This window comes from Arachis ipaensis, chromosome B10 (assembly GCF_059453495.1).
Source record: "Arachis ipaensis isolate K30076 ecotype BB chromosome B10, ASM5945349v1, whole genome shotgun sequence".
NCBI classification, from domain to species: Eukaryota; Viridiplantae; Streptophyta; class Magnoliopsida; order Fabales; family Fabaceae; genus Arachis; species Arachis ipaensis.
Window position 1 is genome coordinate 43,236,366 of NC_142435.1, and position 25,620 is coordinate 43,261,985.

At 32.1% G+C, this 25,620-nt stretch overlaps 1 protein-coding gene across 1 annotated transcript; it reads right to left on the bottom strand.

Moving 5' to 3' along the window:
* Nucleotides 1-2,084: 2,084 nt before the first annotated feature.
* LOC107621659 (uncharacterized) lies at nucleotides 2,085-5,086 on the bottom strand. Its single transcript, XM_016323684.3, has 7 exons — nucleotides 4,708-5,086; nucleotides 4,068-4,139; nucleotides 3,918-3,982; nucleotides 3,103-3,238; nucleotides 2,927-3,010; nucleotides 2,450-2,542; nucleotides 2,085-2,303 (listed from the first exon to the last, which is right to left on the bottom strand). Exons 1-7 carry the CDS (start codon nucleotides 4,942-4,944, stop codon nucleotides 2,298-2,300), a joined length of 693 nt encoding a protein of 230 aa, XP_016179170.1. The 5' UTR covers nucleotides 4,945-5,086; the 3' UTR covers nucleotides 2,085-2,297.
* Between the last annotated feature and the right edge of the window lie 20,534 nt (nucleotides 5,087-25,620).

Here is a 25,620-nt window from a genome sequence, read left to right on the forward strand (position 1 = left end):
GACGATTTAAACGTTAGAGACACAAATAGGACTTACCCCAAACATTGGGGACAAAAACGATACTTTACTCTTTATATTTATATTATAGTATTATATAGAATTTGTACATATAGATTGACAAAAAATATACACAAATAAATCATCAGTTTTATTATTTCTATAAATATTGGTTACATGTTGAACAAAAAAAGTTATCAACCACTTGTCATGAAACTATTTTTTTTTTAAATTTAAATTAATAAAAAAATAACATTTATATTTTTAATATCTTTTTAAGTAAGAGCCTCTTCTTAGATCCGTTTAAGTTTTGCATAGGCCTTATTTTTTCTCATTTTATTAATTTTATTAGGCTATTTTTTCTACTTTTAAGATTCAACAAGGATAAATTTTTACATTTTTCAGATATAAAACTCTAATACAATATTATGAAATTACTCTTAAAAATTTAAACTAATAAAAAAAACGATATAAATAATAATATTTCTAACGCTATTTAATAGTGCTCTTCTTGTAATTTGTAAATAGATATTTCGTAACAATAAACATTTTTGTTGAAGGTTCAAAACATTAGATAATTTACAAAAAAGTGGGTTTCAAGTTCTTCCTACTATTTTGAACAATTTTTTTTTTGGCAAGTGATATATAAATATCCACATAATCATTTATTAGGCTTGTAAGCATGCCTTGATGAGCTTGATAGATTAACTAATAACTAATATCAAACTCACTTAAACTTTTATGTATGAAAAAAATTCCTTCAACTATACATTCATGTGGACGCACTCAACACCCAAGACTCCCAGCTCGTAAAAAGCTTCATTTTCAGTTAAAAAAAAAAACTTTATTTACTTATTATTCCATGTTGCTAATGTTGCTAATGTTTGTTTCAATGGCACCGAGGGTTGGCAGCAGCAATGGTATCCTTGAGTACATAATCCGACCCAATCTGGTCAGGTAGAATTACTAATCCGATCACTGCATATAGGATTGAGTTCAGAACAGGCCTACAGGTCGGATAGGACGTAGATTAAAACTCAATCCTACTGATAAACCCGCACCATATACATATATATATACTAGTGGTGAGTGTCGAATAAAAAACATTCCATTCATATAAAAAGCTTTTAACCACTAAATCAAAATTTTTAATTGAAAATTTAACACTTTTATTTATATAAAAATCAAATTTATTTAGTGATATATAAATTTCAAAAGTAAATTCTATGGTGTCTATAATATGATGCCTAACTTTTACCTAATTTACTTGTTATGATAAGTTTTGAATATTTAATAATTATTTATTTTTATACTTTTAAAATTAAATATTAATTTTTAACCCTTTTAAGAAGTTAAGCAAACATTTGTAAGCACCCTAACAATCACCTATTTCAAATTACAACCCTAATATCTCATCAAATTATTGAATATTATATTTTTTTATAACAACGAATATAATTAGAGTTGGCATGTTATAAACTCGCAAATAAATTAGAGCTGAGTTTTAGTAAAAAAAAATTAAACCACTAATAAAATTAGGATTGAGTCTAAATCCTTTCCTACCTCAATCCATTGCCACTCCTATCAGTCTACCACCCAAGTCACTAAACCAGAGTTGCAATGTGAAAAACTTCTTAGAACAACGGCAAATAATAAGAACAACTATTAACACTAAAATATTATGCATCAGATAATATCTAAATTATCACTATAAGAAAGCGCGAGTAATGATGTACCAAACTCCCAAAGCTAAAATGTTTGAAGGTTTTAATTTGCATCGTTCCTACTTACTATATGATCAAAGTGATGATCTTTTATACTATTATATATAGATATATAAATTTTGAAATTCTCACTTTCCTTAACATTTTGGGCAGTAAACTTTAACTTACCATTGACCTTAACTAAAATAATTAACCCACCCAAACATCCCATCGGCATTGCCATCAAGCCATGAAGAGAAGGCCACCCTGCTTGATCCTCTCTGGCATTGCCATCAAGAACAACAATTGTTCTAACTAAAGTTCAAAGATTCAGCAATCGCGTAAGGTTGCTCCATGGCTTAAATGCCACACTGAAATTAGCTATTTGCTCATTTCCCATAAAGATCCCATCACATTATTATTTATTTTTTTAATCATCTAACACAATGTACAAATTCAATACATTTGAGTATTTGACATACAAAAAGCCATGTAGCTTCTATATGTAACTTCTACAATTTTTCTCTGATAACCAAGGAAAATGTTGACCCAAAAAAAGAAAAGGAAATTATCAGCATCTGTGTACTCTTCCCTTGCTTACCCCTACAAAAGATAGAAAGATCATGTTATACTATTTAACTTTCTTTTCAACATATGTAATGCTTGGATTCTATTTAGAATTTGACTCTTTTCAAGTATTTTTAATACGTAGATTAACTATGTTCTATGTATGTGATACGAGGCCATACCTGTCTTCTTCTGTTCTGTATGAGATACCAGGAACGTGCCATTGCGCAACACGGGAAAAGAATGCCGGCAAATTGAAGAAGTGACATCTCAAACTGCCATTCACCATTCCATGTTAGCAACTAGCACATCATTCAATTCAAGTTCAAATTACTAAATTAACCGGTGTCTAAACTCTAAACCTTAATATCACTTTACTATTTCGGAACTTGAAGCTGTTCTGTGCCTGTCCTATTATCAATTTGTCACGACACACATCGACACAAACTACTAAAGGCTAAACAATTTGGCTGAAAAGGACAAAAAGCATTCAATTCTTCTTTAATTTCGTATATATCCTTCTTTTGAACTCTTTGATCTATCACCTTTGTGTACATCCTTCATCGTATCCAGATACAGTGATATTTCAAAACTCATGTCAATTGGTACAACAAACTATGTTCCAAATACTTGTATATGTAAATTGACATGCTACTTACATCAAACATTCTTGATGAATCGCGCCTGGTTGCAGAGTTCGTTGTAACCATTAAGGCTTGGCGTACAAGCAAGACTATCAGCAACTGTATAAATCATCAGTCACATTAATCCTCAGCGAAAGATGATACCCGAAATAAAGAATGTAGAAAAAGCTTTATCATAACTATTTCCTTACAATGAGAGTGGCACAGCGGACGCAAGCGATGCTACTGGTTTGTGTGATAGCATATTCTTCATATTCTCTTTGCATTAACTGGTTCTCTGCTGATGTTAGAGCAACACGAAGATCTGTATTACGCTCCCATTCTTGCCTGGTATATAGAAACAAGATAAATCTTTCTGGGAAAAAAAAGTCATTCCTATTAAAGCTATTACTACAAATAGCACAATAGTAACGAAATTATAGAAGTGTATGAATTAAGTTCTAGCCTTCAGGGAGTGTCCATCGAGCTTTGTATCATATTAACAACATCCCTTATGAAATCTGAATGATCAAAGTTTACAAGGGTACTATATTTAGGCAATGAAAATATTGATGTTAAGGCTAGCTAACTTCTCAGATGCTCGAATGGAAGTATGCATTAAAATCTTTAAAATAAGGTGGTTAAATTTTGATCATCCTGATCATTTGGTGATACACAAATTTTAGCACCATCATTCAAAAGTGAATTAAGGCCAACATAACTACTATTCAGTACCAAACATTCCAAATTGATTTATGCTTTTATTTCCAATTTGTTCCCTCACTAATGGAGAGTCCAACTTCTACAATTTTGTTACCATATTCAAAGAAGCTTCTAACTGCACAAGATTACTTTTCTTGCCATATTTTAGAACTAAAGAATAGTTATATGAAGAATAAGCAATCAATTCCCAGGCTTACACAACAGCTACACTGCTACAGTAATCCAGACAATAAGAAAACCTTTCAAATGCATTTGGAATGGTACACTAGTTAAAATCAGATATCTAATACAAGCTCAAACTTACCTTAGATCAATTGCTATAATGTCGTTGCTTCTGACTATTGGAAGAGAATAGTTTGGTGAAAATACCTAGAAAGAGTGAAAGATAGAGAGATCATAATTCCAATCTTTTAACAAAGAAAAAAAAAACAGTGAACGAGTTAAAAACTTCAACCTGATTGCAGATTTCACATATTGTATTTCCTTTCTTGTTGCACCACTTTTGGATGCACTTTCTATGAGCAAACTGCACGCCAAGAAATAGTGAACCACCATGTTCATGATCCAGTCTCTATTTAAGACAACGAGTATCCAAAAGATATGCAAAGATTGCAACATGTTGGGGAGAGTAACTAACTGAAAGCCAACTAACACTTGAAACTAATGGATTATGTGAGACACCATAATAGCAGACTGAATGCGAGGGTTAAGAAGAGGCCATGTGCCTCTCCCTTGCCACACTTAAAGGCCTCATTTTTTTACTCTCCAAGAGTAGTGTAACATGAGAGAATGACATACAACTTTCTATTCTTTCCTTTTTCCTCCTTAAAGTGGCCACTTACACTAAATATCACAAGACCACATAATACCAAGAACTCTCTAGGTAATTAAGGGTACCAATTCAATTCAAATGAAAGTATATAAGTATACGAGTTTAACAATTAACATGGCACAATCCACTACGAGTTGCTCACTATACTTTTCATTCCACAATGTGACAGAACATAACAAAAGGAGAGGCAACGTCAGAATGTGAGTAAAAAGGGAGTAACTTGAAAAACGAGAGGGTAATAATGTAATATACTATAGTATACCTTGAGAGTGCCATTACAGGAACAAGGGGCCTCCATGAAATGGATTTGATCTTCCTCCTGACATATTCTACACTCCACAACCACATCATCATCGTGACGCTTGTAATTTGAAGAGGAAGAATTGGAGGAGGAGCAGGCTTGTTCTTGTTCTGGAACATGATCATGGTGCGGCGGTGATGGTAAACAAGAGGTGGAAGGTATTATACGATCAATGCAAACAATGAAATGGTCCACCATGGTTCTTGTTTTTTTCTGTTGTGAGAGTCAAACTCAAAGACAGAGTGGAAGGGTTGGTGGAAATTCAAAGAAAAGAGGTGACAAGTGACAACACCACTCGCCTTGTGCACTGCGTTGACGGAATTTACAATGGCGTAAACTCGGACCAAAAAAAAAAAAAATTGTCATCTAGTCCCTTGAATAAATTATCATTATCATCTATTAAATACCAAAAAAAAAAAAAAGAATTATCATCTATTAAAATTTTAATATGTAGCATAAATTAAAGTATTATTTTTATTAAAAAGTATTGTAATATTTTTGAAATCATTAATTTAATTCAGATACCAATTTTTTAGTTATTTAAAATTTAAATTGTTAACAAAAATCTTATTAGAGAATTGTTTTATTTTTATTTTTTTATAAATTTTGTAATATTATTTCTAATTTTATTTTATCATCATTTTGATATTTTTTATTTTACAAATTTAATAATTTTTACGAGTTAAATTTTTATTTACAATTTTTATAATTTTTTATATTTTTATAAATTTTTAAAGATTTATATTTTAATCTAATAATTTTTATTATTAATTATTCTATTTTTAATCTAGTAATTCTTATTTATTTTTGAATTTTTTAAATAAAATTTATTGTAAAATTAAAATTAAAAAAATATTTTATATTAATTTAAAAAATTTAGTGTTATTTAAATTAGTATTAGTTAGAATCATTAATATAATTATTTTTTTTCTTAGATATTTAATTTTATTCATAATTTATACTTTCATTATTAAAAATTTAATTTTAAAATAGTCTTTACTATTGAGTCAAAATATCAATTAATAATATAATACTTTTTTTATATAAAAATCAATTCTATTTTAGTGATATATAAATATAATATTATATTATAACATTTTATTTGTGTGTTATTAATTTAAGCAAAAATTTTTTATGTAGAATTAAACATTTGATAGTTATATTGTTTATGCGATATTGGGACGATTGTATTGTTTGTAGAATAATTTTGCGGTTTATATTAAATTTTTAATTTATTTGCTCATTAAAATTATATAATAATATTATATATCTATAAATGAGCTTGGAGTGGCTGGACGCTTACCCGAATACTCGTCTTAGAGGAGAACTAAGAGGCCTATCAGTCATCAGATCATTGCCCATTGATAGTGGAAGATACAAGAATGGTTCAGGGCCCAAGACCGTTTTACAGCCTAGACTCATGGTTCACGCACGACGGCTTCCTAAGGATGGTGAAGGAAGAATGGAGGGGGTTGGGAGATGCACGGTTTTTGGATAAGCTGAAGGCATTGTCAAAATCGCTGGGTAGATGGCACAAGCAACATTTTAGAAATATACCTGAGAAGATAAAAAAAGTTTGAGGATGAGATCAAGAAAGTGGACGACATGGTCAGTTCTGGGGTTTATGATGGTACAGTAGAAGTAAGAAGGAAGGCGTTAGTAAGATGTTGTGAGGTATGGTATACGAGGCAAGACATACACTGGAAACAAATGTCCAGACCTCACCATGCCAAGGAGATGGACAGGAACACCAGATTTTTCCACAACATTGCATCAGCAAGAAGAAGGAACAACCGGATTAAGGCTTTGGTAATCAATGGGAGATTGGTAAGGAATCATGCAAGGATTAAAGTCGCCACTAGAGATTTCTATAGGAAACTATTCCAACAGGAAGCTTCGCCGAATATCAGCTTTCGAGATGGTCTAGTCAATCGATTGGAGACGAAGGAAGCTCAAGTGTTAGAGGTGTTACCGTCGGAGGAAGAGGTGAAGGATGCAGTTTGGGATTGTGAATCATCAAAGGCGCCGGGAAGCGATGGATATAACATGAACTTTATGAAAAGGTGCTGAAAGGAGATTGGAGGGGAATTTACTAAAGCTGTGATGACATTCTTTCAGACAGCAAGGCTGCCAGCAGAATTCAATGTCACTTGGGTTGCGTTGGCACCGAAGTTTGTGGGTGCGAAGGACATGAAGGATCTTAGACCGATCAGTATGGTTGGATGCATTTATAAGGCAATATCAAAAGTGTTGACAAGAAGAATGAGGAATGTAATGCCAGGATTAGTTGGAGAATCACAGAATGCTTTTGTCAAGGGCAGGAAGATACACAATGGAGCGTTAATAGCATATGAAACTGTACAGTGGTTAAAATTGAGAAGAAGGGCGTCAGCAATCATCAAACTGAACTTCCAAAAAGCCTATGACAGAGTCAAGTAGAACTTTGTTGATATTGTGCTAGAAAAGATGGGGTTCGGCAGAAGATGGAGAGCATGGGTTACAAAGTGTATGAGGACAGCGTCTATCTCCATAATGGTCAATGGGTCACCGTCGAAACCGTTCAAGATGAAAAGGGGGCTGCGGCAAGGCGATCCTTTATCACCCTTCCTATTCATTCTTGTTGTAGATGTGTTGAATAGGATGATTGGGGAGGCGGTAAGGAATAGGAGAATCTCCCCTCTTCTAGTCGGAAATGATAATATAGAGTTATCGCATCTGCAATTTGCTGATGACACTATATTGTTCTGTCCATCGGAGGAGGAAATAGTGAGAAATTACAAGAGACTATTGAGGTGTTTTGAAGTGATGTCCGGTTTGAGCATTAATTTTGAGAAGTCCAGCTTGATTCCAGTAAATTGCAGTCAGGAGTGGGTGGATCGGATATGCGGGTTACTAGGGTGCCAGGCGGCGGCTCTACCGGTGAAGTATCTGGGTATTAACCTAGGAGCAAACCCAAGACTGGTAAAAATATGGAAGCCGGTTATCGATAAAGTAGAGGAGAAACTTAGCTTATGGAATGCAAAAACTCTCAGTAAAGCAAGGAAGCTGGTCCTCATAAAGTCTGTTATCAATAGCCTACCTATATACTATCTGAGTTTGTATAAAATGCCAGTTGCGGTAGCGGAGAAATTAATTTCATTGCAACGGAGGTTCTTTTGGGGGAAGGACGATGGAAGAGCTAGGCTGGCCCTTGTAAAGTGGGAGTTGATGCAAGTACCGAAGAAACTAGGAGGGCTAGGAGTGGGAGATGCCATGGTTCGCAACACCGCCTTATTGTTCAAGTGGTGGTGGAGATTCGCTAAGGAAGACTGCCCATTATGGAAGAAGGTTGTGTGCTCGTGCAATAATCTGAACTCGAGCCAGTTGCTATCTACTCAAGTCTTACCAGCAAAAGGGGGCCGTGGAAAGACATATGTAACCTGCAAATAAAAGAGCACACTGCCAGACAGAAGATGATTGATGGACTTGCTATGGAAGTAGGAGATGGTAGACTAACTAGATTTTGGGAGGATAGATGGCTACAGTCGGGGAAGTTGAAAGATTCTTTTTCGAGACTCTTCTTGGTTTCAAATAATAAAGGATCCGTAATTGGGGACTGTGGATTTTGGGATGGGATAGAGTGGGTGTGGAACTTCCAATGGAGGAGAGAACTCTGCCAATGGGAGATTGAGAGTTTGAATCAAATGCTAGATATCTTGCATGATGTAAGATTGATAGCAAGTGTACAAGATAGAGTGGTGTGGAAATTTGAAAAGGAAGACGTTTATACTACTAACTCATTTGTGCAGGTCTTGCAGGAACATACTCTGACAGATGATATCCTAAGGTACAAGTACACAAATGAAATTTGGAAAGGACTAGTGCCCCCTCGAGTTGAGTTGTTTACGTGGTTTGTGCTAGTAGGCCGAGTTAATACAAAGGATCGATTGAGTAGATTTGGAATTATTGATCAGAATGACAATATTTGTGTCATGTGCAACAAGGAACTTGAAACTGTGCAACATTTGTTTGTTACGTGTGAGTATGCTTGGTAGGTATGGTGCGCATGGATTACTCATGTGGGTCGGATTTGGTGCATCACAGGGTCCATCAGAGAACACTTTGAGAGTTGGATGACAATGCCGAGGAGAAAAGAGGAGCGCAAAACATGGTTATTGGGATTTTTCTCCGTGATCTGGAATATCTGGCGGTGTAGGAATGAACTTATTTTTCAGAATAAGACAACGGTAGTGGTGGAATGCATTGATAGATCATTCCGTAAATCCAAGGAATGGTATGAAACAAATTCATGTCGTTGATGGCCATGCCAGAGATGACATAGGAGTTGCTACTTTTTGTTTTCACCTTGTATGCTCCACCTAGTGTGTTGAGCCTGTTATGACTTTCAAAAAAAAAATTGTGAGTAAGGTCGAATACCCTCGAATTAACTGCAAATAAAGTTAGAATTAGATTATTTTTAGGGTAAAACATTTATATAAACCAAAAGCAACTCAATATAATGTGTATCGAATGTCTTCATGTATATATCTATATAAATCGAATTTACTAAATTTGATTTACATATTTTAGTAGTAAATCGAATTAATGTGTATCGAATTATATGAAGCACTATATTTAAACATAAATCGAATTCATATAATTCGAATTAGCTATTGTGACACTAAATCGAATCAACTAGATTTGATTTACTATATATAGTAAATCAAATCTAGTTGATTCGATTTACTACTGCACAGCACATATATAATTGATTGATTCGATTTATTATCTGGACAGATTATTGACATTTATTACTTTTAAGTTAATTAACTTTAAAACATAAATGTCAATAAGAAAATACTTCCATTTAAATTAAAATAAAATATCAAAAAATCAAAACGAATAAGAATAGAAATTCAACTTTTGTGTTATAGTTCAAATTCTAAAAAATTTACATTTTTATAAACTTATAAATTTAAAACGGAACAATAAATGATTTCTAAAAATTTATTAAAAATCATCATGTGACTCATTAGCATCTAAAGAATCATTACTTAAACTTTTAATGTTGAAAAAGTTAATATAAAGTATAGTCTTCCAAGGTGACATAAGAGTTAAATAACTTAAATTTTTTCAAAGTCAGAAATAACAAATAGTTATACATTATAAAATGACCAACTATATTTATATAATATGTAAATTGGAAAATAATTAAAATGACCAACTACATTATAAAATGACCAATTATATATATTTACATATTGATAAATTAATATTATATCAATATGTAATTGATATAATATTTTAAAAGTAATAAATGTCAATAATCTTTACAAGTAGTAAATAGAATCAATCTGATTCGATTTACTATATATGTGCAGCTTGATTCGATTTATTATATATGTGCTATGTAGTAGTAAATCGAATGATTTACTATATATGTAATGTGCAGTGGTAGATCGAATCAACTAGATTCGATTTAGTGTTACAATAGCTAATTCGAATTATATGAATTCGATTTATATTTAAATATAGTGCTCCATGTAATTCAATACACATTAATTCAATTTACTAGTAAAATATGTAAAATGAATTCAGTAAATTCGATTTATATAAATATATACATAAAGACATTCAAGTAAAGTTTTTTATTTTAGATAATTCAAGTAATATTAAATTGCTTTTGGTTTATATAATTATTTTACTCTTATTTTTAACTCACAAATAAAATGAGTTAAATTTTAGTAATAAATTCAAGACATAAATAAAATTAAAATTGAGTTCAAATCCTACCATATTCTATCTATTGCCAACCCGGTATACGAGTAGTTCCCATTTACAATACCAACGGCTGCTTTTTTTCTCTTCATACCCTTACGTAAATACTCCTATGCCCCACACTAGTTTTTTTATTATTATTTTTCTGTAATATTTTTTTAGGCTGATTTTTTTCTATATGAAAACAAGAAACGTGAAGTGCAATGAAATGGAAGAATGAAAAGAAATTCCACTGCTAAGGTGTCAGAATAAAATGTAAATGACGTTTTACAAATTTTAATAGTTTATTTTTTCTGTTTAAACTAACAAAACGTAGCCTCCGTTTTAAAAATTTAAGGTTTTTAAATTTTTTTAATTTCTTTTCGGTCCAAACGCATCCTGCGTTTTATGGATGGGCAAAAATTTTTTTTTTCGAAACAACAAACGCATCCTATATTTTTTGGGCTGTCAGAATTTATTTTTGAAGGGTGCAAAACGCCACCTGCATTTTTCAGGTGTCAGAAACTTTTTTTTGCAAAACATAAAATGCAGGTTGCGTTTTTTTGAGAAAAAAATATTTTAATCCAGATTGTTGCCTATATATACGATCCGGAGTTCATTTGGCGTCCCTCACTTCACTTCTTCTCCTATTCCTCTCTCTTCCGTATGTGTTAGAGTTGTGAGCCTTTTTTTTTACAGTTTCCTATGTCAAAAAAATCGAGTTAGGTAAGGTTGAAATTATGGAAGGTGTTGCAAATTTGCGAGTATATTATAATGGAGAGATTATACCCAACACACACGAAGGAGTGACTTTTGTTTGTGAATATCCATTTTCATTTGCTATTCCATGCGCCATGAATTTTGTAGAGTTGCAAAACGGTCTTTGTGATAACATACAAAGTCACATTTCGAAAAGGGTGAGCAGTATTTTATACAGGAATCCTGTGCAAGTATTTGGTGGGCTGATACAGTTTCAAATAATGTCCATCACTGACGATGCAAGTATGCAGTAGATGTTCTATATTTATCAACAAACCCAATTTCACGTGCCAATGATAGAGTTGTATGTGAAATTTGAACAGCAGTTGGGGCTGGATGCGGTTGGCGAGGAGGTCAATATTGATGAGTTCGGAGATATAAATTGGGAAGAAGATAACAACGATAGTGAAGAGGAGTTCGAAGCCAACTACAAAGTTGACGACGAAAACGATGACGGAGACTTGGCAGGTAATCTGGCGGTACAAAATGAAGCGGAGGTGATTCTAAGCCAGCACCCCTTTGGTGTTCCATCTTTTATGCAGACTCTAGATCTCGAAGCCATGCATGCCCCGGAATTTCCTGAGTATGCGAATATTGGTATGTTATGATTATTCATTCAATTTACCACTAGTGTGCATTTTATTTGCCTTGTCTAACGGATGGTGGTATGTGTTGGGAATAATACACCATTCTCCTTGAGAAAATATTTTTCACAGAGAAATAAAATAGACACAATCACAACACAAGAATTTAACGTGGAAAACCCCAATTACTGGAGAAAAAAAACTACGGCCGTTATCAAATGACAACCAGAGAATATCACTATGTGAAAATTGTTACAACACATAGATTTCTTTCTCTCTAACACCGGCACCCCAGTACACCCACACTCTCAAAGCAAATATTTAACTACACCTCACAACACTCTCTAATCAAAGAGTATAAAGGAAAATAGAAGTCAGATACAAGCTTTAAGTGTTTCCGACTGGTGCAAAAAACATGGAGAACTTAGCCTCATATTTATAGCCTAGGCCACCCACTCCATTTGCTATCCTAAGCAATGTGGGCTAATTCAACCAAATCCTAACAATCTCCACCTTGATTGAAATAGTCACACATCTTCAGCTTCCATAGTCAACACCGACAATTCTTTGCTGCCATTGTCTATACCGACAATCATAGTTCAGAGAACTATCATACTCCACCATGAAAGTATACTCACTTGGAATTAGACCACTCCAAGCATTTTGCCTTGGTACAGATCGAAACCTTGTTGAAAATTTATGGTACAACTTCCAAATTGGCTTTTTCTGGAAGTTCTTCAGCCATCGACATAACTCCGCCACACACCTTGCATCTCAATGCCAACCAATGCCCGTGTGCAATTGTGGACCCGATTGCCACAACTTATCCTTATCCATGGCAGTGCGGCAATACCATGAGGATACTTCTCCTTCAACGCCTTGTGCAAACCTGATTGTATCAACACATCCTTGACTTGTATTTGCCACAAGCCAAAATTGATTCTTCCATCAAATTTCTCTATTTCAACCTTCACAGCACTTGAATATCCTGACATTGTTGTAGCCGTATACTGGAATAGTATAACTCAACTGTAGACCGTGCACTAGGAAGGGTCCCCAGGAAAGAGAGGTGGGTCACAATGGACACACTTAAATACCAAGTCTTTCCTTAGCCAGAACCTTTCCAAACTGCACTCTCAGAGTGTCACACTGCCTTCCAGCAACAACAACAGCAACCAAATATCAACCTCAAGCCACAGGACAAAATTCTTTTCTGATGTGAAAGGTCAGACTAGGCTGCAACCACAGAGCATACTAAGAATAAATCCCACCGAACCGAAGCTCTGATACCACATGTTGGGAATAATACACCATTCCCCCTTGAGAAAATATCTTTCACAGAGAAATAAAATAGACACAATCACAACACAAGAATTTAACGTGGAAAACCCCAATTACTGGAGAAAAAAAAACTACGGCCGTTGTCAAATGACAACCAGAGAATATCACTATGTGAAAATTATTAAAACACATAGATTTCTTTCTCTCTAACACGGGCACCCCAGTACACCCACACTTTCAAAGCAAATATTTAACTACACCTCACAACACTCTCTAATCAAAGAGTATAGAGGAAAATAAAAGTTAGATACAAGCTTTAAGTGTTTCCGACTGGTGCAAAAAACATGGAGAACTTAGCCTCATATTTATAGCCTAGGCCACCCACTCCATTTGCTATCCTAAGCAATGTGGGACTAATTCAACCAAATCCTAATAGTACGCATGTCGTAGGTGAAGGCAACGCTGCGGCGGAAGATGGCGAGTTTAGTGCCGGAATGGAATTTGGTTCGAGAGAGTCGGTGATATCTGCAATCAAAAGCTACACTATCTCTAGAGGAGTTGATTACACCGTGTATGAGTCTGAGCCACAGACATTCTATGCGAAATGCAAGGGGTATGGTGCAGGGTGTGATTGGCTTATCCAAGCTAACTTGATTAGAAAGAAAACATGTTGGGAGATCAGGAGATACAATGGCAAGCACACGTGCACCATGGGCACGATTTCACAAGATCATGCAAAGTTGGAATACCAACATCGCCGAGCTGATCGCGGGGTATAGGTGCCAAGAGCGGCATACGCTCCCACGCCCAAACAAAAAGCAGTATCAGTGGGTCATCCATCTCTTTACAGTTGTATCGTAAAGTACGACACAACGATCTATATAGGTGTGTCAGACTGGCTGCCTCCCAACTGTATCCTGAAATCCGGTGGAAATCCCGAAGTAGCGGTAGAAACTTCGAGTTCAATGAAGTGGTCGACTTATCCGGAAACACAACTGTTCTGAGCACGTAGAAAATGTACGCCCGGACGTACCACTCAACAAACTCCTGAGTGTCACACGGCTCGGTGTCTCTGCACCGCCGGACCCATGCAATATTAACCTTTCCCAACATGTGATCTTGCGGACCAGGCTCCCGACTAAAACACGCAATGCAGTTCTCCAGCAAAAACTAGTGACTGCTGTCTGATCTACCCGTAACGGCCTCCCCATTAATCGGGAGACCAAGAATATAGCTCACATCTTCCAGCATCACCGTCACTTCACCGACCGGAAGATGAAATGTGTGAGTCTCCGGCCTCCAGCATTTCACCAAGGCACTCAACAGTGCAGAATGACCTCTCATTTTGCCTACTCGCGAAACGTGTTGAAACCCAGTTAATGCCAGTGCCGCTGCAGCTACCTCGTTAAAGGTATCTGGCGGATCGAGTTTCTTGGACAACAAATTCCTGATAGCCTGCAAAAAGAAAAATAATTATTTAAATTCTATATAATATCAATTAATTATTTATTCAAAAATTTTGTATTGTTATCATTATTATTATTATTATTATTTTTGTCATTATTCTAAACGGTATTTTATTATTATATTAATAGAAAAACATTAATAAATTCTTAAAAAATGATTAACATTTATTTAATTAACAGTATTATTTATTTATTTATTATTAGAAAATAATAATAATTTATTATTATTACTCTAAACACTACTATTATAAAAATAACTTATTCTCAATATCATAATAATTACTCAAATATAATATAACAATAATAACAATAATAATAACCATTAATTATATTATCATTATCTTAAATGGTATTTTATTAATAAACAGTATTACTTATTATTAGAAAATATTAATAAATTATTAAAAAATAATAATTTTTTAATTAAACATTGTTAAAAAAAACCGTTTGCTAAACAGTATTATTATTATTACACAGTATTATTATGAAAAAAATATTAATACATTATTCTCATTATGATACCCACAACTATAAACAAATAATAATAATAATAATAATAATAATAATAATAATAATAATAATAATAATAATAATAATATTAAACCATAATGAGAAATAAATAATAATATAATATTAGTAATAATAATATTAATAACCACAATAGTACTAATTAAAAAATAATAACAGTATTATTTATTTTTTTATTATTAGAAAATAATAATAATTTATTATTATTTTCCTAAACACTACTATTATAAAAATAACTTATTCTCACTATCATAATAATTACTCAAATATAATATAACAATAATAATAATAATAATAACCATTAATTATATTATCATTATCTTAAATGGTATTTTATTAATAAATGGTATTACTTATTATTAGAAAATATTAATAAATTATTAAAAAATAATAATTTTTTAATTAAACATTATTAAAAAAAACCGTTTGCTAAACAGTTTTATTATTATTACACAGTATTATTATTAAAAAAATATTAATACATTATTCTCATTATGATACCCACAACTATAAACAAATAATAATAATAATAATAATAATAATAATAATAATAATAATAATAATATTAAACTATAATGAGAAATAAATAATAATATAATATTAATAATAATAATATTAATAACCACAATAGTACTAATTACAACACAAATAAATAAAATTCGAATATATATATATATATATATTTATCGTTAAATATTAAAAAAAATTACTTATCCATTGAGAATGATCCAAATACTCAATAATATGTTCTTCTGGTTTGGTAAAATTTCGCACCATTTTTTTTTGCTGCACTGTATGCTTCTTCTTCTCCCACACTTTCCTTCTTCACTCTTAACCTTCTTTACTTTAGCTTCCTCACTCAGGTTCAACTCTTCCTCAGCGTAGCTTACTTCGTTTTTTTACTTTGCTCTCCTAGCTATCTACGTTTTGGCTTTTAAGGACCCAAGTAAACACCCTCCATGACACGTGTCGCGCATGCAGCTAGGAACGCTGCAAAACGCAACCTCCGTTTGGCTGTGCAAGGCTGACAAACGTAACCTGCGTTTTGCCCAGCCCTATGCTGGTCAACACCTACTCCTCTCAGCATGCAGGTCACGTTTCGCAACCTGGTTTCCTTCCCAACCCAAACACAGCCTGCGTTTTACAGTAGTTGCAGATTTTTGTTTTTTATCGCCAGCATTTTGCATGTTACTGAGCAACGCAGGTCCACATTTGTGGATAACTCACCATGCATCCATATTCAAGTTTATCACCATTATTGTTTCCATAACCAAATTAATTTCTGTTTTTTTGAATTTACGTATTAATATTATTAATAATAAAAATTTTATTTTAATAAATACATAGTAAATAAATACTTAGTTCTATATCATACACTGATGCACATGATTATTTTCTAATTTACATTGTTACCAATTTAAGAGTTGATAAACGATGATGAGATCATACATGAGTACAAAATCTAGTGCTAGTAAGTAAAAGAAAATTAAATTATTAAATAATAACAAAAAATTTATACTGCCAATACAAATAATCCTTAAAAATATGAACAAAAATAATAAAAAATATTATATTTTTTTAATAAATAACAAAAAAATTTTACATTTAGTAAATAACTAATATATTTTAACCAAATTTTTATAGTAATGTTTAAATAACTATTTAGAAGATATACACAAAAAAAAATCAAAACATAGTTTTTATTTAGACTTTTTGTTTTTAAAAAATAATTGGTCATTCATATTTTACTTGCCATAAAATTATCAAATTTAAACATAAAAATATTTTATTTTTTAATAGTACTTATAAAAAATTATATTAAAATTTAATCTTTAAAATTTATTTCAAATATATATTTATTATCTAGTTATTTTGGTCACATTCTTAAATTTTTCAAAAAAAATTTTATCGTTCAAATCTTTTAGAGTTATTTTGGTTAACGATATGAATTTTCATATACAGTTTTGATAATTTATCCTAGTAGAAATTATCAATTTTTGTTTATTTCTACTCTTGTAAGCAAAGTAAATAGATACAAACATTTCTTATAAAAATTATAGCTTTAATTAGTTTATTAGTCTTTAAAGTTTTATCAAATTTTTTATTAAGTTTTTATAACTAAAAAAGTTATACTTTGATTCTTATATTAGATAAAAATTTATAATTAAATTTTTATTAGTTGATTTTAAAAATAATAATCTAAAATATTTATTTTTGAAATAATTTATAATTCATCTAATATCAAATACAAAAATAGTATATTTTAACAAAAATAATTTTTTTTAATAACGGGGTACAAAGCCCAAACAAAAAGAAAATTAAATAGAAACTATAATAGAAAATGTAATTTCAATGAACTCTACATGAATACTTAAAGAAATACACGAAGAAATAAAAAAAAAATGATATCCCGACTAAAATTCATATTCTTACCATGCCAATCTATCTGCACAAATTTTTGTTTCTTAAAACTCGTTATGAATGTTTCAATTACTTGGCCTATTGTAGCGATCTTTAATAGCGAAAACTTAAACTCTTGTAGAATGCAACTTGATGGTTCTTTGAAGGCAGAGACTTATTGCTATTTTAAAATTCACTTCCATACAAATATTAATGTATCTAAGATTTAGGGCCAAGTTCAAACCCAACAAAATATCCTAGAGTTCTACTAGAATCACCATACAACTATATAAATTCGCACGGTAACAAGCCAAGAACTTACTTTCATGGTCTCTTAATATACCACTGCAAGTCACTTGACTGTCCTTTGTAACAGAGCTATCAGAATTCAGCTTAATGAAGGGAGGGTTTGAGGGGATCCAATGGATTTGTTTTTTAGCAAAGCACACAACTCTTTTCTTTACTTGATCTATTTCCTCATACGCTAAATTATATTCTTTAGCTAAGTACATCGCCAAATTATGGGCATGACTATTACTCGTTATAGAGATTCTAAGAAACTTTATTTGTCACAGGAGAAGTACATAAAGAAGGTGCTTCAAAAGTTTGGCATGAATAATGCCAAATGTGTTACTAGTTCTTTTGCTCCTCATTTTAAGTTGAGCACCAAGCAGTGTCCAACCACTGATGAGGAGAAACAAGCAATGGATGAAACTCCTTATGACTCAGCTGTTAGAAGTTTGATGTATGCTATGGTGTGTACTAGATTAGACATTGCTCATGCAGTTGGTACTGTAAGTCATTTTTCTCTCTAATCTAGGTAAAGAACATTGGAATGCTGTTAAATGGATTATGAGATATCTCAAAGGTATGGCTAATTTGAGTTTGAGTTTTGGTGGTGAGAAAACTTTGCTAGTTGGCTTTATTGATTCAGACATGGCAGGAGATATTGATTCTCAAAAATCTACTTCAGGTATTTGGTCAAGTTTGTAAGGGGAGCTATTTCATAGTAGTCAAGGTTACAGAAGTGTGTTGTACTTTCTACCACAGAGGTAAAGTTTATTGCAGCAACTGAAGTATGTAAAGAGTTGTTGTGGATGAAGAAGTTTCTTGTAGCACTTGGTTTCAAGCAAGACCATTATGTGTTGTTGTGTGATAGTCAAAGTGCTATTCATCTTGCCAAGAATTCTACTTTTCATGCAAGATCTAAACATATTGATGTTAGGTATCACTAGATACGGGATGTGTTAGATTCTAAGTTGTTGAAACTTGAGAAAGTTCACACTGATGACAATGGTGCTGATATGATGACAAAAACATTGTCAAGAGATAAGCTTGAAACATGTTGTTTGATCGCCTCAATGACGAGAGCCTCCATCTAGTCGAGATGGGAGAGATTTGTTGGGTTTTTTCTCTCCTTTGTGAGGCCCAAGCCCAACTTTTTGGGAGTGTATTCTTGCACCCTAGTCTCTCAACCCTAATCAGATTTTTTGGGGTCTTTTGAGAGTGTGAAAGAGTAGCCACAAAGTGAGAGAGAAGAGGGAAAAACAGAATTTTCGTTTTTATGCAAAGCAGTAAATTTTAAATGATAGTTTCTCATTGGGTTCGTTCACCGTTGGATTGGCTTGAAATTTAAATTACATGTTCCTCTTTTCTTGTTCTTCATTATGAACGGTAGAGATGTTGATTAGAAGTCTTTAGTGAGATAAATTGGTTTCACAAGAGAGAAAATAAGTTTTTCATTTTTACATAGAGCAGTAATCTTTGAATAGCAGTTTCTCATTCTTTCACCGTTAGATCAACATGAAATTTGGACTACAGATTTTTCTCATCCTATTCTTTATTCTGAACGATAGAGATTTAATTGAAGGTATGCAGAGGAAGAAATAGGCTTCGAACAGCAGCTCTATTTTTGGGTATTTTTCATTTTCTTGCTTCTCATTTATGAGCTTTAGTGCTTTGATGTTTTGGCTGGTTATATGCACGTTTTTGTGCTTTGTTTGAGACTCTCTTATACCTATTTTGATTATAATGGAGCTATTTCATTAGTCTGGACAACTCGTGGTTTTTACCTCTCACATTGAGGGAGTTTTTCACGTTAAAATCTCGTTGTGTTCTTATTATTGCTTTACTTGCTATATTTACTTGTTCATAGTTGCTGTCATATTATGTTATTAGTGCTTCCCTATTATTTTTATGTTGGACATTTGTGTCGTTTCCATTGCTAGGCTCTTTAGGATCTTACCTTCATCTATTGCATTGTCCTTCTAAAAAATATGCTTGTTACGATGATACTAAAGAGAGCATAAGATGCAAGTAAACAACAAGGGTCAAGAAATGTCTTGGTAATGAAATTGAGATGGTAAGTTATTTAACAAATAGGAAAAGAAGGGTTGACTAAAGATCGTACTAGAACTCAATGAAGCGTCTATGCTCTTCTACATATTTTTTGCAACTCTACAGTCGCGAAGAATGTGGAGCAAGACTCTGAAGAAGAACTACAAACCAGACAAGTATCCTCTTGGATCATGTACTTGCGGACTCAAATCTCATTTTGTCAAAAGGGCTTCATTAGCAACTAGACAAAGAAAGATCCGAAACCTTTGGCGGCTTCAACTTTTCAAATTCTCAAAAATAAATTAGCCTTAGAGTCCTTAGGGGCATTTAAGTAAAGGGAGCATGCTGACTTAATGTTAAATTTACCATTGGAATTAAGAAGTCACGCTACCTGATCATCCCCAAGTTTGCTTCTGAAGTCTTTAAGGATGAGAAAACAAGGACCCAATTCTCTCCTAAAACCTCTTCAATTTTACCTAAATTCCAATTGTCATTTACTGCATATTCACTGACCATGTCGTTTAAGATATCCTCCGATATATCTGGTTGAACAAAGTCTTCAAGTTTATTCACGTCGGGGATCCATGATCTTTCCAAAATCGAATGCTATTATTATTATTGATCTATCGTGCTCGATTCCTTTTAAATTTGGGTCATACTTGAGTGATATCCTTTCAAGTATTCGAACAAGATTGAAACTTCTTGATGATGGATATAGTATTCTCCCCACATTTATATTTCCTTCTGATTACCTTTATTCAAAGAGCATTTATATTTTGCATTACGTTCCATACTAATTTCATAAGATTAGCATTGTTTACTACTGATTAGTTTGAACTCCAAGCTGTCGAACTTTTTTAGCAAACACAATTTTTCCTAGCTAATCAAATGGACCTTTCTACCAATTATGTTGTTGTCCCACGAAAAATTCCTGCAGACTTGATCAATCTTTTTACACACACTCAGTGATAGTCTTACGGTTTGAATAAGATAAAAAAAAATAGTTGCTAAAACTGATTGGGTCAAAGTGACTCTGTTCGCAAGAGAGAAATTTCGCATCTTTCAAATACTAAGCGAGATGTCATTCTATCAAGGATAAAATGAAGATATTCTTTTCTTATACGATTATGCAGCAAAAAAATTTTTAAGTATTTATTTAAATTGGATGCCGGTTTTATTTCCAAAATTTTATTTAATTTTAGCGTCTTTGTCAAATATACATTATCAAAAAAAATATTTGATTTTTCATAACTTAATTTTTTATTTGAACTCCAGCAAAATAAGTTCAAAAAATAGTTAGAACTATGAGAACTATCAAAGTAAATTATCAAAAGAATATTACCGTTTGAAGATGGAAAAAATCCAAAAAAAAAAAAATAATTATGTGATGTTGCTTGTGAAGAAAAAATAAAAGATAAATAATTAAAAAAATAAAAAAATTATATTATTTTAATATAAAAACAAAGAACTTGATTTGAATTCAAAGAGAAACTAATGAATTATAATTTAAAAAAATAATGAAAAAGATATATTAAATACATAAAGTATCATTGTAAATAAGAAGATAAGTAAATAAATAAAAGATAAATAAGTTATAATTGTTGTAAAATAAATAAATAAGGAAGAGATAATAAAATAAAAATAACAAAGTATAAATAAAAGATACTAATATTAATATTTATCAATACTATTACCTTATAATGATAATATATTAATATTGTATTAATAGTATATGAAGAGAGAAAAAGAGAGAATTGCTTTTTATTTATATTGTTGCGTGTCTGTCAGAAACTTAAGCCTATATTTATATACATACATAAGGATAATTTTTCAAACCCTATTAAATGTATTTTTTTTTTTTAGAATACTCAACCACACATCATAAATGGGCATCCACCTAATTATTCTTATCACAACACTCTCCCTTAGATATCTATTTAGGAATATGTCTCATTAAAACCTTACTAAAGAAAAATTCAATGGAAAAAACTTTAGTGAAGAAAAAAGAGTACAATATCATTTGATGGAGACTGCCTCATTAAAAACCTTGTCAAGAAAAACCCAATGAGAAAAAAATCTGACCAAGAAAAAAAGAGTACAGTCTCTCCCTCTTGTCGACATCATTTAATATCTCGAAATTTGTGCATCCCAATCTGATCTATCAATTTTTCAAAGGAGTATTTTGGAAGTGACTTTGTAAATAAGTCTGCCAAATTATCACTTGAGCAGATTCGTTGGATATCAATTGTTCATTGATTTTGAAGATCATGAGTGAAGAAGAATTTGGGAGAAATATGATTTGTTCTATCACATTTGATGTATCCACCCCTAAGTTGAGTAATGCATGCTGTATTATCTTCAAATAGGACAGTTGGAACTATCTTATGATCAATCAGTCTACATGATGACAGAATACATTGGATCAAACTCCTGAGCCAAAAACACTCGCGACTTGCTTCATGTATCGCTAATATTTTAGCATGTTTAGAGGAGGTTACCGTTATCGTCTATTTCATGGACCTCCATGATATAGCTGTACCATCATATGTGAATAAGTATCATGTTTGAGATCTTTTTTTGTGTGAATCAGATAAGTATCCAGCATCTACATAGCCAACTAATTGTGATTTGGATCAATACGGATAGAACAATTCCATATCAACCGTTCTATGAAGATATCAAAAGATTTGTTTGATTCCATTACAATATCTTCTGGTTGGAAAGGAACTATACCTTGCTAGTAAATTCACCGCAAATGATATGTTAGGTCGTGTATTATTAGCAAGATACATTAGTACTCTAATGGCACTGAGATATGGTACTTCAGGACCAAGGATATCTTCATTTTCTTTTTTAGGACGGAATTGATCATTTTCCACATCCAAAGACCTTACGATTATTGGGGTACTTAATGGGTGTGACTTATCCATATTAAATCTCTTCAAAATCTTTTCTGTGTATGCTGTTTGATGAATAGAGATCCCATTTTTTGTATGCTCGATCTATAGGTCGAGACAAAATTTAGTCTTTTCAAGATCTTTCATCTCAAACTCTTCTTTTAGAGATTTTATAATTGTTGGAATCACTTCAGAAGTTCTAATGATATTTAAATCATCAATGTACATAGCAATTATAATTGAATCCAGATGCAGATTTCTTTATGAAAACACATAGACAGATATCATCATTCTTGAATCTGTTTTCGGCCAGATACTCAGTAAGACGATTATACCACATTTGTCCAGATTGCTTTAAACCATATAAAGATCTTTACAATTTGACTGAGTATAACCCTTGTGAATATTCATTGGATGGTTTAGATATCTTTAATCCTTCACGAATTTTCATATAGATATCACGATCTAATGATCTATATAAGTGGACTGTTACCACATCCATTAGATGCATATGTAGTTTATGGTATGCAGATAAACTGATCAAATAACGCAATGTTATTGCATCTACTACAGGAAAATATGTTTCTTCATAATCTATACCGGGCCTTTGTGAAAAACCTTGTGCCACAAGTCGAGCTTTGTAGCGTACAACTTCATTTTTTCATTTCGTTTTCTCACAAATATCCATCTGTATCCAATAGGTTTTACATCTTCTGGTGTACAGACTACAAATTCAAAGACTTTATACTTTGCAAGTGAGTTTAATTCAGCCTTCATAGCTTCTTCCCATTTTGGCCAATCATTTCTTTGTCGATATTTTTTGACTGTTCTTGACTCAAGATCATTACTTTCATACATGATATTTAATGCCACATTATATGCAAATATTTCATTTACAATTGTCTTATTTCGGTCTTATTTTTCTCTTGTAAAGACATAATTTATCGAGATCTCGTCATTTTTACAATTTTCAGGTACTTGGACGTCTTCTGGCGTCAAAGCTATATCAGAATTTTGGACAACTACATGTGCCTTTACTATGTCTTTATCTTTTTCAACAGGAATAGTATTTACCTCTTTTTTTTCGAGGATTTTTGTCTTTGGAACCGACAGGTCTACCACGCTTCTGGCGTGAATTTATTTCAGTGGTCATTTGTCCGACTAGGATATCAATTCAAATTGAAGCATTTTCAACTGGTATATAGGATTTAGTTATCCTTTTCGTATCAAAAAATGCATCAAGCAATTCATTTGCTATTCTTTGCAAATGTATAATCTTTTGAATTTCTAGTTTACATTGCGCTGATTGAAAATATAAATACATCAAGGATGATGCATTCCAATTAAGTTCCTTTTCAGGAAGCTTATTCTCTCCCCCCTAATGTTGGAAATTTTAATTTATCAAAATGACAATTTACAAATCGGGTTTTAAATACATCTCTAGTTTGTATCTCAAGATACTTCAATATAAAGGGATAATCATATCCAACATATATCTCCAATTTTCTTTGGGATCCTATTTTATTGCAAGAATGTGATGCAATGAAAACATATATCACACACCTAAATATTTTTAAATGAAAAATATTTGGCTGCTGGTCAAAAGCTAATTGCATAGGAGAGAACTGATAGTAACTTGCTGGCCTCAAATAAATAAGTGTCGCAGCATGTAAAATAGCATGCCCCCAAACCGAGGTTGGAAAATTTATTCTCATAAGTAAGGGTCTAGCAATTAATTGGAGGCGTTTAATAAGTGATTCTGCTAACCCATTTTGTGTGTGAACATAAGCTACTTGGTGTTCAACGCTTATTCCGTTAGCCATACAATAAGCATCAAAGGCTTGGAAAGTAAATTCACCAGCATGATTAAGATGAATTGCTTTGATTAGATTTTTTGGATACTGTGCTTTTAATCGAATAATTTGAGCAAGTAATCTCACAAAGGCCAGGTTGCGAGAAGACAATAAGCACACATGTGACTATCTCAAATATGCGTCTATTAGGACCATAAAATATCTAAAAGATGCCTCAAATGTGCTCCTACAGTAGCAGTATCGAGAAAAAGAATTTAAAAAATATTCTGAGTTAATTTCTTGCCTTCTTGTTGCTGAACGCACAATGAGTTGCTTTTAAAAAATCACGAAGCGCGCCCAACTGGCACCGCCCCATTTCCTAAAGCAAATGCATCAAATCATAATCCCGGAAAAGGTAAATGACAAGGTTTTGGCATTAAAAAAAATTATGGAAGGAAGAAAAATTATGTTCACAAGAAAGGATCTCATCAGAAGTGGGATAAAGAAAAAATAATGGACAAAATAAATCAATAGAGGATAAATATTTTCATTGTGGTGGAAAGGGTCATTGGCCGCGTACCTGTAATACCCCAAGGCACCTAGTTTATCTTTATCAAGCATCTTTGAAAAAAGACGACAAAGAAAATGAGACGAATTTTGTTTCAAATAATGCTGTTGAAAATTACACCACTCATTATTATATATCTGATTTCTTTGAGGATCTTGAAGGAAATATTAACCATTTGATAAATGATGAAAAAATTTAATATGTGGGTTTGTTAAATACTCCTGTAAATAAATAATGTAAAAAAATTTTTGTTAAATTTTATTTTCAATGTATTTAAATTTTAAGTATGATTAATATAAATAATGTTTAATAAAATATTTATATTTATGAATTTCAAAATTACTATATGTGACAAGTTCTAAAATAATAATAATAAATTTTTTTTAGTATATGATACTATGTACAGTACTTTTTAAAAAAACAATCAAGAAAATAATTTTACTGCGCATATAGGTTTACTCATTTTATTATTATTATTTGTCTTTGAAGAAAATGGCAAGGACATATAGTAAAGATGTTTGTCTT

Excerpts from the sequence above, each read along its gene's own strand:
- LOC107621659 (XM_016323684.3), bottom strand. The coding sequence starts at position 4,944 with ATGGTGGACCATTTCATTGTTTGCATTGATCGTATAATACCTTCCACC. Across the intron at positions 3,983-4,067 it reads TATGTGAAATCTGCAATCAG|GTATTTTCACCAAACTATTC; the intron begins GTTGAAGTTTTT and ends CACTCTTTCTAG. Across the intron at positions 2,543-2,926 it reads ATTCATCAAGAATGTTTGAT|TTTGAGATGTCACTTCTTCA; the intron begins GTAAGTAGCATG and ends GGTGAATGGCAG.